Source organism: Ailuropoda melanoleuca, chromosome 9 (assembly GCF_002007445.2).
Source record: "Ailuropoda melanoleuca isolate Jingjing chromosome 9, ASM200744v2, whole genome shotgun sequence".
Classification (NCBI taxonomy): domain Eukaryota; kingdom Metazoa; phylum Chordata; class Mammalia; order Carnivora; family Ursidae; genus Ailuropoda; species Ailuropoda melanoleuca.
This window is the reverse complement of record NC_048226.1, coordinates 26,564,157-26,580,862: the sequence shown is the minus strand read 5'-3', so window position 1 is coordinate 26,580,862 and position 16,706 is coordinate 26,564,157. Positions and strand designations below refer to the sequence as shown.

The following is a 16,706-nucleotide window of genomic DNA, read 5'->3' as shown; positions in this document are numbered from 1 at the left end:
AGCAGAGGGGCGCCTGGGTGGCACAGCGGTTAAGCGTCTGCCTTCGGCTCAGGGCGTGATCCCGGCGTTATGGGATCGAGCCCCACATCAGGCTCCTCTGCTGTGAGCCTGCTTCTTCCTCTCCCACTCCCCCTGCTTGTGTTCCCTCTCTCGCTGGCTGTCTCTATCTCTGTCAAATAAATAAATAAAATCTTTAAAAAAAAAAAAGTGCAAGCAGAGATCATGGTAGGATGGGGAGATTAAAACAGAGGATTTGAAACACACATGATCAGACATTACAAAACCAACTGCGTATCAGGAGTGAGGTGCTAAGGAGATAAGAAGTGGTCAAGGGCTGCAGTACAGTTGGAGGAAATGGCCTGGATATGTATTTCTCTGTGCACCTTCTAAGGAGGGTGTTCACTGGGTGAGTGGTGAGGGGACATCAGGCTTCTTTTCCTTGCTTTGTGGTTCACCTTGACTTTGCCTCAGCTTCAAACCTCACCAGCCACGTGGACTCCACACTGCTCCAGGTGGATCTGGCAGGGGCCCTGGTGGCCGGTGGCCCAAGTCATACCGGGAGAGAAGAACATGTTGTGGTGGAGGTGACCCAAGCTGATGTTCCAGGCTCCAGGCGGCGGCGGCCACAGCAGGTTACTTATAAGTTATTTGAAAGGAATTGTAAAAACTCATTTCATCTTTTTATAAATTGAGTTTCCTTTTGAATGGGTTTGATGGGAAGCCATAAAGCAATGGCACCAATATTGGACAAGCCCTAGCATTTGCTTTGTCCTTGACTCCTTTCTCCTTTTGTCTAAGACAATTATAAAACTCTTGCATTTTAGTAAAATCAAGCTTGCAAGTTTTTTTATTCAGATGATTTCACTGGGCAATTCAGGGAAACATTATATATTTGAAAGTAGTTTTCTGTTGTTAAAGCACAATTAAATATGGGCTTTACCTCATAGTATAGAAGGTACTTCAACACCATAGTTCCCTTGGGTTTGGGGACACCTGGCTAGACTTTCATAGTTTCCCAAAGCTTCTGCTTCTAAAGTTTTAGGCTCTTGTGCTTAGTGTCTCCTAGACAAAACCTATAGCTCCTGTCCTTTGAAGCCAAGGAGAGCCAACAGTGGTGTTGCAACAGTGGTGTTGCAACCCAGAGCCCAGACAAGCCTGGCCCGTCTCTTTGCATCCTGACCTGTACCCCAAGCTCTGGCCTTGACTCCCCAGGATTATCATGGTGACTTTTGTATGAAGTTTGTGGGTTTTCCCTATTATAATCAATAGAAGGAAACAGTGCCGGTGCACAATGTTGTCATCCAAAAAGGGGCATATGATGGGTTACTGCACCCCTCGCATTTTCCTGCCATGCAAAGCAGAGTCCACAGAGCAAAGGCCTCATTCTGAATGAGGTTGCAGTTTCATGGGTGATGGTCTGTGTACCAGTGTTCTAAAGCAGTTGCCTTGTCCGTGGTCTTAGGCTGTAAACTTCACTTCCTCATGTACAGTGTACAACTGACTGGCAAGGCCTTCTCGGTAAAGGCGAGGTGGGCACATATCTGCCTGCTCTGTGTGTGGGCCTTGTGTGGAGGAAGATGTGACCTTTTGCAGCCTGCTGACATAGCTGCCTGCCCATGGGGCTCTACTCTGCTCTAGTGCTCACACACAAATCCAGCTCAGAAACATGAAGAACACAAGAGATCTTTATTAATGGATTTTTTTTCCTGATGTACTCTTTACAAATACTGAAGTGTTTTAAGAGAACTTACGAACTCTCATTTATGCTTTGACCAAATTCCAGAGTTCCTATTTTCATTTACTTTATGGTTTGTGGGCAGCAAAGCCCTGTCCTCCCGTTGAAGTTTCCCGGGCCCTTTGGCTACCCCAGCTAGCGCCTCCCTCTCTGCTTACATCTGGCTCCCCTCAGCTGGTTTCTTCACTGCCCTGTTTAGGACAGGAACATGTAGGGTGGATTTGCCTGCAGCGAAGGAAGCTTCATCCTTTGGTCCTACCTCCCATGGGCTCCTGTGACGTGGGTGTGGAGAGTTTTCTGCCTCCAGTTTGCAAGCAGGAAGAAGGTCCGAGAAGGCATTTCTTGTGAATTGCCTCAGAGGGCTCAGAAGATCCCAAGTCTCGTATAAAGTGCAGTGATTTATTTTTCTCATAATAAATCATACTTACTTCTGTACCTTTGTACCTTTTACACTAATTCTGTATTTATACTTCTGTATTTTTATTTAATTATTTATTTTTGGCTAAAGCCCTCTATGTTGTGGAAATTTCCAGTTCTGCACAGCTTGGATATGCTCTAGTGTCAGGGATGTGGGAGCTGTGTACAAAGTCCTTGCTGTTCCTCTTTTTCTTCTTTTCTTATTCTAAACTAACACACTGAATAGTGCTGAATCCCAGGTGACAGTTCAGGTTCAAAGCCTTACCCTGATATTACATTTCAATTTTTACAGGTCACTCAGAATTGGACAGTATTTTTAAATCCGAGAAGAAGTGAGCGCTTGGTGGTGAGCAGGACCTTTGAGATACTGAGCAGGTGGGTCTCAGGTGATCAAGGATCTTGGGGGATGATCTCCTGGAACATTTTCACTTATTAAGTTGGACCTGTGGGACTCCAAATTTTGGCACAAATAGCCAGATCAGTTATGTGGTTTGGATGGGATGATCTGACTGTATAGACTATGAACATGAAGGATGTAGGAGGGCATCATAACCACGAGTGTCAGGAAATAAGGATTGTTTGCAGGGTCCATTTTTTTAAATTATTTTTTTATAATAATTTTTTATTGTATTATATTAGTCACCATACAGTGCATCCCTAGTTTTTGATGTAAAGTTCCATGATTCATTACTTATGTATAACACCCAGTGCACCATACAATACATGCCCTCCTTAATACCCATCACCAGCCTATCCCATTACCACACCCCCCTCCCCTCTGAAGCCCTCAGTTTGTTTCCCAAAGTCCATAGTCTTTCATGGTTCATTCCCTCTTCTGTTTACCCCCCTTTTCTTCTTCCCTTTCTTCTCCTACCGATCCTCCTACTTCTTATGTTCCATAAATGAGCGAAACCATATGATAATTGTCTTTCTCTGCTTGACATATTTCCCTTAGCATTATCTCCTCCAGTCCCGTCCATGTTGCTGCAAAAGTTGTGAAATCGTTCTTTTTAATGGCTGAGTAATATTCCATTGTATATATGGACCACATCTTCTTAATCCAGTCATCTGTTGAAGGGCATCTCGGCTCCTTTCACAATTTAGCTATTGTGGACAATGCTGCTATGCACATTGGGGTGCATAAGGCCCTTCTCTTCACTATGTCTGTATCTTTGGGGTAAATACCCAGTAGTGCAATTGCTGGGTCATGGCTAAGCTCTATTTTTGACTCTTTGAGGGACCTCCACACTGTTTTCCAAAGTGGCTGTACCAACTTGCATTCCCACCAACAGTGTAAGGGGGATCCCCTTTCTCCACATCCTTTCCAACATTTGTTGTTTCCTGCCTTGTCCATTTTTGCCATTCTAACTGGCTTAAGATGGTATCTCAATGTGGTTTTGATTTGAATTTCCCTGATGGCCAATGATTTTGAACATTTTTTCACGTGTCTGTTAGCCATTTGAATGTCTTCACTGGAAAAGTGTCTGTTCATATCTTCTGCCCATTTTTTGATTTGATTATTTGTTTCCCGTGTATTGAGTTTGAGAAGTTCTTTGTAGATCTTGGATACTTAACTTTTATCTCTAGTGTCATTTGCAAATATCTTCTCCCATTCCGTGGGCTGCCTCTTAGTTTTTTTGACTGTTTCCTTGGCTGTGCAGAACTTTTTATCTTGATGAAGTCCCACAAGTTCATTTTACTGGCACAAAAACAGAAACATAGACCAATGGAACAGAATAGAGAACCCAGAAATGGACCCTCAGCTCTTTGGGCAACTAGTCTTTAACAATGCAGGAAAAAAAACATCCAGTGGAAAAGACAGTCTTTTCAATAAATAGTGCTGGGAAAATTGGTCAGCTACATGGAAGAAGGAAACTTGACCACTCTCTCACACCATACACAAAGATAAACTCCAAATGGATGAAAGACCTCGATGTGAGACAGAAAGCCATCAAAATCCTAGAGGAGAACATAGGCAGCAACCTCTTTGACATTGGCCACAGCAACTTATTTTATGACACATCTCCAAAGGCAGGGTCTGTTTTGAAGCAAATGGTATTTTATAGTTGATGCTTTAATTTCATTAATATTATGAAGCTCCACAATGGGGAATTCCATGAAATTTTAGGATTCTTTCTCTTTTTCTTTAATGCTACTCCATATTATGTCTGTATGAGTTCGCTAGGCCTGCCATAACGAGTATCACAGAGTGTGTGACTTAAACAGTCGAAATTGATTTCCTCAAGAGTTCAGCAGGATTTTTCTCTTCAGAGTACTCTCTCCTTGGCTTCTTCTCCCTGTGTTTTTCTGTGGGCTTTTCTGTGTGTGTCCCAATCCCTTCTTGTAAGGACACTAGTCACACTGGATTAGGGACCACACTAGTGACCTCATTTTAACTTAATCACCTGTGTAAAGACTCTATCTCCAAATATAGTCACATTCTGTAGTTTTGAGGGTTAGGGTGTCAACATCTATATTTTGGGGACACAGTTCATCTCAGAATAGTTACTGACTAAACTTTTAGAAAAGTGCTTTAGTTTCCCCATGCCACTTACTATTTATTACTTGGATGCTTCTTGTTCCAGGTACTTTCCCCCACCATCTGTGACAACCTGTCTATATGTTTTCAGATTGCATATGGCCCTTTTTTGAATCTCCCACATGTGAGAATGGTTGGCTTTGCTATTTGTTAGCAGGTAAAGCAGTCAGTGTGTAATGAGGAGAGAGAAAATTAAATGGCTAGAACCAATGTGAAAGTCCTTGCTCCCTGTTAATTGTTGGAGTGGCACCTGCCACAAGGCAGACACAGCCCGATGAAGCTGAGGGGCCTACATCAGATGGACCAGGCCATAGAGAGGCTGTGTCTGCATCTTACATGGCTCATATGCACTCAGAGATCCTCATCTGCCAGGTCAGACATTGGGCTAAATCACCCTGAGGTCATTTTGGGCTCTGGTTATGGCCAAGGATGACTTGTGTTGGAAGGGACACCCAGGAAGCAAGCACTAATTGTTGTCATAGAGTGTGGTTTTCCTTACTAGTAGTAATATCTTTGCTTCATTCTGCAGGGATACTGTTTCTGTGAGCATTCGGGCCTCCTTCCAGCAGACACAGGCAGTTCCTCTTTTGATGGCTCATCAGTACCTCCGTGCAAGCATAGAAGCACAAGTGACCATTGCTGTGGTCATCCTTGCTGGGGTCTACATGCTGATTATATTTGAGGTAACTTTCATGCCAGCTGTCTAAGATTTATCTGTGCTCACAAGTGTCTTTCAACATGCAGGTGCTCTGGATGGACTCAATTCTGCTTCTTAATCAAATTGCAATGGTATATTTCCTAAAAAAGAAGATTTCCATCATTCTAGGTAGAAATTGATCTATACTGGAGTATTTGCTGAATCTTGGCAACTGACACATGCAAGATGAGTTTTAGCAGACCCCAGCAAAAGTTTACCTGAGAAAACTGAGTATGTACATGATTTTCTCACCCTCACTCTGCTGTTCACTTGAAGTGTGACACTGAAGGTATAAGCATTGAATCTCTCTGAGATGCATATTAAAATGCCCCCTATTTGCTTCATGGGATTGTGTATATTATAGGGACTTGAGAGACCTTGGGCTACATGAGGGGAGGGATTATTATCTGTTATGTTTATCAACGCAGCTAATGAGCCTTTTCACTATTGATCTTATGTCTTATAAATTCCATGTTTCTGGGAAACTAAGTGTGGCTCTACCTTTAATAGCACGGAGAAAAGTGCAGACATTGCCTGGGTGGGTTGGTCCATTATTAATTTAATCATGAAACCAAGTTTACAGCAACACATTGATGGGAATCTTGGCTCCATAGGTTGAGGCTGGAAGGTCAGTAGAGGATATGATTCTGAAGAGGTATTTCTTCTTGAGTGTAGGGTAGATATGAGAAATGCCTTGGAGTTGTCAAGGAAATGGCCTGCAGCAGAAGTGGCCAGGAAAGTTCCAGAAGTTTGCCTGTGGTTGTCTAGTCTACCTGGTGAGGAATGTTTGCTCCAGTAAGTTGAGCCCCAAATTCCAGCAAGATCCAATCATTGGTTTAGTTGTTATATCTCTTATGTATTCTTTATTCCAGAATAGTTTTTTCTCTCCATTCTTTTTCTGTTTTCCTCTCAATATTATCATATTTCAGGGTTCCCTTGATCACCTACACACCGTGATTTTCTAGAAGAACTCACAGACTCACTGGGCTGTGGTTTATTACCATGACCAGCAGTGGGGAAAGCTTTATCAGGCAGTCTGGAGGAGGCCAGGAGCAGGGTTCTGAAAGGTCTCCTTTCCCAGAAGGGGCCATATAGAACATTCTTTTTCCTCCAGCAATAGTGTTTCTGCCGATGGCAGCCTGTTTGTGACTCAGCCAAGGTTTTTGATGGGAGCTTGTCATGTAGGTGCCCTCAACCCACCAAAGTCCCAGCCTCCCAGAAAGAAAACAGGTGTTAACAGTAAATCACATTTTTATACAAATAGTTTAGGCATGTTAGTACAGCAGAATGCAATGCTCTAAGCCTACAGAACAAACTTATCACTCTGTAACATAAGGAACAAAAGCCAAGTATCTAGATGCCAGCCAAGAGCCAGCCCCGCAGCAGGCTTCTAAAAGCCCTTCTAATGATGGCAATTTCAGGCCTGCCAGGTTAAGTCTTTACTGTACCACCATCTACATAAAAAATCCCATTCTGTGGGAGAAGATATTTGCAAATGTCTTATCAGATAAAGGGCTAGCATCCAAAATCTATAAAGAACTTATCAAACTGAACACCCCAAAAACAAAAAATCCAGTCAAGAAATGGACAGAAGACATGAACAGACATTTCTCCAAAGAAGACATGCAAATGGCTAACAGATCCATGAAAAAAATGCTCCACATCACTTGGCATCAGGGAAATACAAATCAAAACTGCAATGAGACACCACCTCATGCCAGTCAGAATGGCTAAAATTAACAACTCAGGAAACAACAGATGTTGGTGAGGATGTGGAGAAAGGGGAATCCTCTTACCTTGTTGGTGAGAATGCAAACTGGTGCAGCAACTCTGGAAAATGGTATGGAGGTTCCTCAAAAAGTTAAAAATAGAGCTACCTTATGACCCAGCAACTGCACTACTAGGTATTTATCCAAAGGGTACAAACATAGTGATTCAGAGGGGCACATGCACCGTAATGTTTATAGCAACAATGTCCACAATAGTCAAACTATGGAAAGAGCCCAGATATTCATTGACAGATGAATAGAGAAGAAAGAAGTGGTATATATAGACAATGGAATATTATTCAACTGTCAAAAAGAATGAAATCTTGCCATTTAAATGATATGGTTGGAACTAGAGGGAATTATGCTAAGCAAAATAAGTCAGAGAAAGACAAGTATCAGATGATTTCACTCATATGTGGAATTTAAGAAACAAAACAGGTGAACATATGGGACGGGAAGGAAAAGTAAAATAAGATAAAATCAGAGAGGGAGACAAAACATAAGAGACTTAACTATAGGGAACAAACTGAGGGTTGCTGGAGGGGAGGTGGAAGGGGGGAAAGATAAAGTATTCTTGGTTGCATATTTTCCCCATTTAGCACGTTTAATATAGCATAAGGTCTTTGTGGACAGGAGTACTGCCAGCCTTATGATTCTACCCTTGTAGGTTAAGGACCTCTTGTCCCAAGCTGCTTTCAGGATTTTCTCTTTATCTTTGAAATTTGCAGGCTTCACTGTAATATGTTGAGGTGTTGACCTATTTTTATTGATTTCGAGGGGGGTTCTCTGTGCTTTCTAGACTTGAATACCTGTTTCCCCTGATTAGGAAATTCTCAGCTATAATTCATTCAAATAAACCTCTGTCCCTCTCCTCATATTTTGGGATCCCTATTATCTGGATATTATTTCACTTTGTAGAATCACTGAGTTTTCTAAGGGTTCCTTTGTAATCCAATAGTTTTCTTTCTCTTTTCTTTTCAGCTTTCTTATTTTCCATCATTTTATCTTCTATATCACTGACTCTTTCTTCTGCCTCATTCATCCTCACTTTTTAGAGCCTTTATTTGGGACTGTGTCTTGGTAATATCATTTTTAATTTTAGCCTGACTAGATTTTAGGTCTTTTATTTCTACAATAAGAGATTCTCTAGTGTCTCCTATGCTTTTTTCAAGTCCAGGTCTTTATGATCATTTTAAATTCTGTTTAAACATCTTACTTATATCCATATTGATTGAATCCCTGGCAGTGAGTACTGCCTCCTGTTCTTTCTTTTGGGATGACTGTCTCTGTCTTGTCATTTTGTCCAGAAAAGAATATAAGAAAGAAAGAGAAAACCACCACCACCACCACCACCATCACTATCACCACCACAACAAAACAAACCCAAACCAAAAAAAATAAAACAAAACAAAATAAGAAACAAAACATTACAAAACAGAAAACTACATCCTGTATGTATGTATGTATGTATGTATATATATAGATATAGATACGTATATATAAAACATATATATATACACAAAAATAATATGAATTAAAATAAAATACAATGAAAGGAAACAAAAAATAAAAAATATGTAATATATATAAAAATAAAATTATAAAGAATAAAAATGAGTAGAAAAATAAGAAAATAACTGAATATTTAATACTGAATGACTAAAGAATAAAAAAACAACATATGGATTTCACAGTTTATGGCCAAACAGAGCAGAAAGCCTGAACCTAGGCTCACTGTTTTCAGCAGGTTTCTCCCTTCTAGTGCCAGGGAACTCTGCTGCGCTCAGGCACCCCTGTTCTTTTTGTGACCCCTGTGATCCTGAGACTATGCTGTCCCACCTGGGATTCCACCGTACTTTGCCACCTGAACACCTTTAAGTCAGGGATGTCCCCCACTGTATCAGACTTCTTAAAGTTCTGATTTTGTGCTCTGCTGCTTATAAATACTTTATGATAGCCTCCTTAAGCAGGCTCCATCCCTTTCACTGTATCCTCAGATATATCACCCTGGATTCAAGTCTCTGCACCTCCTACCTTCCAAAAAGTGGTAGCTTTTTGACATGTAGAATTGCAGCATTTCTTTCTCTTCTCATATCTCTGATTGATTTTGCAGATGTTCAGATTGATTTGATAACTATCTAACTATATTTGAGGGACCAACTTAGGGTCCCCTACACCTACCATCTTAACTCCACCCTCCACCCTCAGACTCTGTATAAGTCAGTCAGGTGAACTGGTGGCCATCAGGATAAGGTATCACTCCTCTGCTACTCCATATTATAATGTACTGGCTACATTATCTGTTAAAAACCTTTTTTTGTTATTGTTTTGAAATAATTACAGATTCACAGAGGGCTGCAAAGAAATGTACATACTTCCCCAGCCTTCCTCAATATCAACATGTTACACAACTATGATTTAATAATATTAAGACCAAGCAGTTGGCATTGGTACAATCCATAGAGCTTCTTTAGATTTCAGGGGTTATACATACACTCGCATGTGTGCATGCGTGCGTGTGTGTATTTGCATGTATGGCTGTATGCAATTTGATGGGTATAGCCTTGTGTAACCACCACCGCAATAAAGATACTCAAACTGTACCATCACCACAGAGTCCCTGTGATAGCCCTGTGTAGCCACAGTCATCCCTTTCCCTGTCATCCCTAAGTCTTGGCAACTATAATTTGTCCTCCCTCTCTATAATTAGGTTATTTCACCGGTGCTTTGTAATGGAATAATATAGTATGTGTCCTTTTGAGATAGGCTTTTTTCACTCAGCATGATTTCCTTGAGGCTCATCCGAAGTGTTGCATACATCACTTGTTTGTTCCTTTTTATTACTGAATAATATTCTGTGATATGAATGGAATAATGTGTTTAAGCATTCATCCTCTGAAAGGGTAAAACAATTTTTTTTCAGTGTTGGGCTATCATAATAAAGCTGCCATATACATTTTTTAGGGGCTCCTGGGTGGCGCAGTCGTTAAGCATCTGCCTTCGGCTCAGGGCATGATCCCAGCGTTCTGGGATCGAGCCCCACATCAGGCTCCTCTGCTAGGAGCCTGCTTCTTCCTCTCCTGCTCCCCCTGCTTGTGTTCCCTCTCTGCTGGCTGTCCCTGTCAAATAAATAAATAAAATCTTTTAAAAATATTTTTTAAAAAACATTTTTAATGATGTTTTAATGTTGAGTTTTAAATGTTCTTTATGTATTCTAGATATAAGGGTTTTGTTGGTTATGTAGTTTTCAAATACTTTCTCTTAGGTCAGTTTATAAATGTTTTCTTTCATAGATTGTGCTTTTGGTGTCAGGTTTAAGAACTCTTTGCCTAGACCTAGATCCCAAAGATCTTTTCCTATGTTTTTTCCTAAAATTTATATTGTCTTACTTTTTACATTTGAGTCTATGATCCATTTTGAGTTAGCCATTGTTTAAGAAGAGAAGTTTAGGGGAGATTAATTTTTTAATCTGTGGACCATTTTTTAAATTTATGGACCTCCAGCACTGTTTTTTGAATTGCTTTTGCTCCTTTGTTAAAAATTAATTGGACATATTTGTGTGGATATATTTTTAAATTCTCTATTCTGTTTTGCTTATCTATGTGTGTATTCTTCCACCAGTACTATGATATCTTTATTACTACAGATATATCATAAGTCCTGACACTGAGATGAATGATTCCTCCCACTTTTATTTTTTGAAATTGTATTGATTATTCTATGGCCTTTGTCTTTCCATATATATTTTAGAAAGGCCTTCCAGTCCATGAGCATTCTATGTTTCTCCATTTATTTAGGTCTTTGATTTCTTTTATAATTTTTCATCATACAGATTGTGTACATATTTTATTAAATTTACACCCGAGTATTTCCTCTATTATGGGGGGCAATTGTAAATGGTATTGTGTTTTTATTTTATTTCCATTTTTTTCACTGTTGTTACATATAAATGCAATTGATTTTTGTATGTTGATCTTGTATTCTGTTACTTTATTGTTAATAACAATACTAATAATATTTTTACGTAATAGTTCTTGGAGGTTTTTTTGTAGATTCTGTGGGATTTTCTATGTATATAATCATGTCACTTGCAATAGGAACAGTTTTTTTTTTTCTTTTCAAATCTATATGCTTTTAATTTTCATGCTTTATTGCAGTGGTGGAAACCGGAGTAGTGAGAATGGATATCCTTGGTTTTGTTTTTTTTTTTAATTTTTATTATGTTATGTTAGTCACCATACAGTACATCCTTAGTTTTTGATGTAGTGTTCCATGATTCATTGTTTGCGTATAACACCTAGTGCTCCATGCTATATGTGCCCTCCTAATACCCATCACCGGCCTATCCCACCCCCGTCCTCTCTGAAGCCCTCAGTTTGTTTCCCAGAGTCCATAGTCTCTCGTGGTTCATTCCCCCTTCTGTTTACCCCCCCTTCATTCTTCTCTTCCTTCTCCTACCGATCTTCCTGCTATTTCTTATGTTCCATAAATGAGTGAAACCATATAGTAATTGTCTTTCTCTGCTTGACTTATTTTACTTAGCACAAACTCCTCCAGTCCCATCCATGTTGCTGCAAATGTTGGGTAATTGTTCTTTCTTTGTCTGTTTCTGATGTTCAAGGGAAAGCATTCAGTTTTTCACCATTAAGTATGATGTTAGCTCTAGGTTTTGTGGATGCTGTTTATAAGATTGAGTAAATTGCTTTCTTTTCCTGGTATACTGAGAGTTTTTGCCATAATTTGGTATTGAATTTTTGCAGTGACTTTTTTGTGTTAACTGATTTCCTTCCTTAGCTGTTTGATATGGTAGATTCCACTGGTGTATTTTAGAATTTTGGACCATGCTTGAATACCTGGAAAAAATCTTTCTTTTCTAATGTGAGTATTTATTGGTATAACCTTCCCTCTCAGCACTTCTTTGGCTACATCCTACAAATTCTGATAGGTTGTATTTTCAATTTCATTTAGTTCTGTTTTTATTTTATTTCTAAAATATCTTCCTTTGAAACTCCCTCTTTGACCCATAGATTATTTAGAAGTGTGTTTTTAAATTTCCAAATGCTTGGAGACTTTCTTGTTTTTCTGTTACTGAATTAAAGTTTGATTCACTTGTGGTCAGAGAACTTACTCTATATGACTTCAGTTTTTTACTACTTGTTGAAAAAAATTTGTTTATGCCCCAGGTTTATGGTCTATTTTGGTGAATATTCCATTGGCTTGAAGTGATAGGATTTTCCCTGTTTTATAACACTAATGTAACTTGTAAATAGAAACTGTATATATGTAGGCCAAGCAATAACTCGTGAAACTCCAAAACTGCAGTTTTGTTCTGTCTAATTTGATATAGAAGGTGGAGGATCACGTAATGTGATGAGCACTGGGTGTTATACTGAGCTGATGAATCACTGAACATTATATCAAAAACCAATGGGGGGGGCGCTTGGATGGCTCAGTGGGCTAGGCAGCTGCCTTCAGCTCAGGTCATGATCCCAGGGCCCTGTGATAGAGCCCTGCATTGGGCTCCCTGCTCAGCAGGGAAACTCCTTCTCCCTCTCCCTCTGCCCCTCCTCCCCGCTTGTTCTCTCTTTCAAATAAATAAATAAAATCTTTAAAAAAGACACAATGGTGTACTATACCTTGGCTAATTGAATTTAAATTAAAAAAATACAAAAATAAATAAAACATGGGCTACCAAAAAAAAAAAAAAGAAGGTGGAGGATGTTGCAGAGGTGTTAGGAAAATGGTATGCTTAACGTGTGTTTCTGAAACTCTTGTGCTTCCAGAATCCCATTGGGGTATCTGCGCATTATGAGCAGAGAGCTGGATGTATACCCAGACCTGTGGGCTTTCTAGAAGCAGAGTCAACATTGTAGCATTCCTAGGATTGACTGTAGAAGTCTATTCTAGGGGTAGAATTTGCTTTAGGTGAGGACTAGAAGTTGTCTTAAGTCTTGGGGTAGAGCTATTTTCCTAGAACCTGAGGTCTCTACACTCCATAGGCAGGAGTCCTCAGGGCATGCTGCTGCCGTCTGCACCTTCACTCGGGAGAGTGAGTCTTGGGGTGGCCTGCAGATCTGTGCATCTGCCCTCCCTCTCTGCTGCTGCCAGCTACTCTCCTTACATGCTGTACCCTCCTTGATCCCTCTAGGCCTGCTCTGCTGTAGCTGTGTCATACTTACCACTTTCTTTTGTGCCATCTAGTTCATTCATCATGTGAGTTGTGTGTTGTCTGCAGTTTTGTTCTGTGTTGGTTCCTGGTGCCTCATACAGCATCTTGCACAGAGTAAGAGCTCAATAAATATTTATTACACAAAAATGTTTCCAGAGTGTCTTCAGGTATTTGACTAGGTACCAAAGTCCTACTCTGGGTCTTGTCTAACCTGGCTCCTGGAAGTAGGGCACCATACACCTTTGACCCCTGCGTGACTGTGTGGGAATGAAACATCAGCTAGGGTTCCCTTTGGCTTTTTAACAGCTTGGTGGGATGAAATAATTTCAGGAAATTCCTTAGGTTATTTATTTATTTATTTATTTATTTTTAAAGTCCACTTTATTATTATTATTTTTTTATAATAATATTTTTTATTATATTATGTTAGTCACCATATAGCACATCCCTGGTTTTTGATGTAAAGTTCGATGATTCATTAGTTGCGTATAACACCCAGTGCACCATGCAATATGTGCCCTCCTTACTACCCATCACCAGCCTATCCCGTTCCCCCACCCCCTCCCCTCTGAAGCCCTCAGTTTGTTTCTCAGAGTCCATAACCTAAGGAGGAAGCATGAGAGACTATGGACTCCTTAGGTTATTTAAACTTCCTGCCCTACAGATAATCGTGATTGGCACGTTCTTACCTGAATATTTGGAGTTGTATTTCTCATCCTTGTAAAGTAGCTCTTGTTGAAAGCCCCAAAGAACAAAACTGTACCAATCTTCCTAATTCTTGAACTTTGCATCTCTAATAGGGCTTTAGGAGATTTCCCAAAGCAGCATTCTAAAAATTCCATTATCACAGCTAAGGCTTTTATGCCCTTATACTGTATAAAATCATATTAAAACAGTGTGACACAAACTTAATGACAAACATTTCACAATATAAAGGAAATAATACTTTTCCCCCATGTGCCCTTCATCTAATGCCTGGAATTAGGTTTTAGGAAGGACTGCCACCACAGGTTCCTTTCTTCTGGAAAAGAGGCTTTTCTTTCCTTTTCACTCACTTTATCTAATTGAAGCAAAATGATGCAGCTTTTGTGCAAGATCATGTGTCATTGCCCTGGGTCCTTTCATATTTAATCTAGGGGCTCAAAAAGCATTTGGTTTAAAATTAACTGTGAAATGAAATTCAAAACAGATGAATATAGAGAACACCTTTACTCTTCCAGGGGGTCTCTAATTTCCAGAAATTGGAGGTGCATTTGGAGAGAGGTGAGATGCTAGATCTCACAACGCAATGTACATACCACAGTGCCATTTTCCAATGGAAACCTCCAAGTCAAGCCTTCCTAATTTTGGTTATTGTATTTCGCAAGGCTGAAATTTAAATTATAGCTGTGGCCAATGGCTCTGCCCCCTGATTCATATCCCTTTGTCTGCAAGCCTTTTCTTATTGGTGAGAAGTTAGTGTTGTGATTCACAGAACATATTGCTTCTAGTTCCATCTGGCAGACTTTGTCTAGCAGACTCCATTACCTTGTTACAGAGATGCTTTTTCTTCTTCGAAATTAGAGACTTCAGAACTGTGAGAGAGGTGGTGGATTATGTAATACAAACCCTTTACTTAACAGACAAAAATGCTGAATTGCAAAGACACTTTTGTAATTGAAGGAGTTGGGATGGGGCGTGGGTCTTCCAAACACACTTGGCCATGCTGCCTACCTTGCTTCTGACAAGCTCACAACTTGACAGATCAAGGTTTCTTAGAGCAATTCTTTAGAAAAAATTTCAGTATTATGTAGATTTGTCTACAAATCTAGTAATTTAGTAATATAGTCCTGGAAGTGTTCCAGCACTCCTGATAGCTCTCTGTTACCCGTGCCCTTGACTGTTCCTGGACATGCGCCTGGGAACTGAATTGTCTGGCTTGACGCCAGATCAAGTTAAGAGGTGTGTGTGGGGGAGACAAAGGAAGCCAGTGCATAAAGAAGAGCCACAGTGAGACCTGAGGGTTTTGACTTCAAAGAAAATGATGCTTTTGGTACTCAGAAATAGTGGAGAGAACAAGCACAGTTATGAAAATTGTGTGTTAATAGGACACCCACTATAATCCTACAAGTTGGGCCTTATTATTATCCCCATTTATAGGTGAGGAAATTGAAGCTCACGTCTGCCAGATGAAAAGTCCCTGAGCTGTTAAAGATGAAGTAGGAACTCAGTCCTTGGTGGACTGCCTTTGGAACCCATGCTTCTCCCTAAACTGCATTGCTTGTCAAGGATCAGGGAAACATTTACAGTCAAAGGAGGAAAAGCTACATAAGGGGTGAATGAATATCTATTATGCACCCACCATTGTCCAGCTTTGTGTTTGCAAATGTTACATTATTTATTTATTTATTATTATTATTTTTTTAAATGTTATTTTTATTATATTATGTTAGTCACCGTACAGTACATCCCTGGTTTCTGATGTAAAGTTCAATGATTCATTAGTTGCGTATAACACCCAGTTGAACCATGCAATACATGCCTTCCTTACTACCCATCATCAGTCTATCCCATTCCCCCATCCCCCTCCCCTCTGAAGCCCTCGTTTGTTTCTCAGAGTCCATAGTCTCTCATGCTTCATTCCCCCATCGGATTACCCCCCCCTTTCTTTATCCCTTTCTTCCCCTACCGATCTTCCTAGTTCTTATGTTCCATAGATGAGAGAAATCATATGATGATTGTCTTTCTCTGCTTGACTAATTTCACTTAGCATTATCTCCTCCAGTGCTGTCCATGTTGCAGCAAATGTTGAGAACTCATTTTTTCTGATAACTGAGTAATATTCCATTGTATATATGGACCACAACTTCTTAATCCAGCCGTCTGTTGAAGGGCATCTCGGTTCCTTCCACGATTTAGCTATTGTGGACAATGCTGCTATGAACATTGGGGTGCATATGGACCTTCTCTTCACTACGTCTGTATCTTTGGGGTAATACCCAGTAGTGCAATGGCTGGGTCATAGGGTAGCTCAATTTTTAACTTTTTAAGGGACCTCCACACTGTTTTCCAGAGTGGCTGTACCAACTTGCATTCCCACCAACAATGTAGNGTAGGAGGGATCCCCTTTCTCCACATCCTCTCCAGCAATTGTTGTTTCTTGCCTTGTCAATTTTTGCCATTCTAACTGGCGTAAGGTGGTATCTGAGTGAGGTTTTGATTTGAATTTCCCTGATGGCTAATGATTTTGAACATTTTTTCATGTGTCTGTTAGCCATTTGTATGTCTTCACTGGAAAAGTGTCTGTTCATGTCTTCTGCCCATTTTACGATTTGTTTATTTGTTTCTCTTGTATTGAGTTTGAGAAGTTCTTTGTAGATCTTGGATACCAGTCTTTTATT

General features: G+C 40.0%; 1 protein-coding gene across 2 annotated transcripts in view; it reads left to right on the top strand.

The window, feature by feature from the left end:
- Window positions 1-16,706, top strand: part of OCA2 (OCA2 melanosomal transmembrane protein) — a 437,584-nt gene that overhangs the window by 118,920 nt on the left and 301,958 nt on the right. For both annotated transcript variants that reach the window (XM_034667989.1, XM_034667990.1), the window contains exons 7-9: window positions 472-632; window positions 2,445-2,527; window positions 5,221-5,374. In XM_034667989.1, the coding sequence (XP_034523880.1) occupies window positions 472-632; window positions 2,445-2,527; window positions 5,221-5,374 (398 nt within the window). The remainder of the gene's footprint in view (window positions 1-471; window positions 633-2,444; window positions 2,528-5,220; window positions 5,375-16,706) is intronic.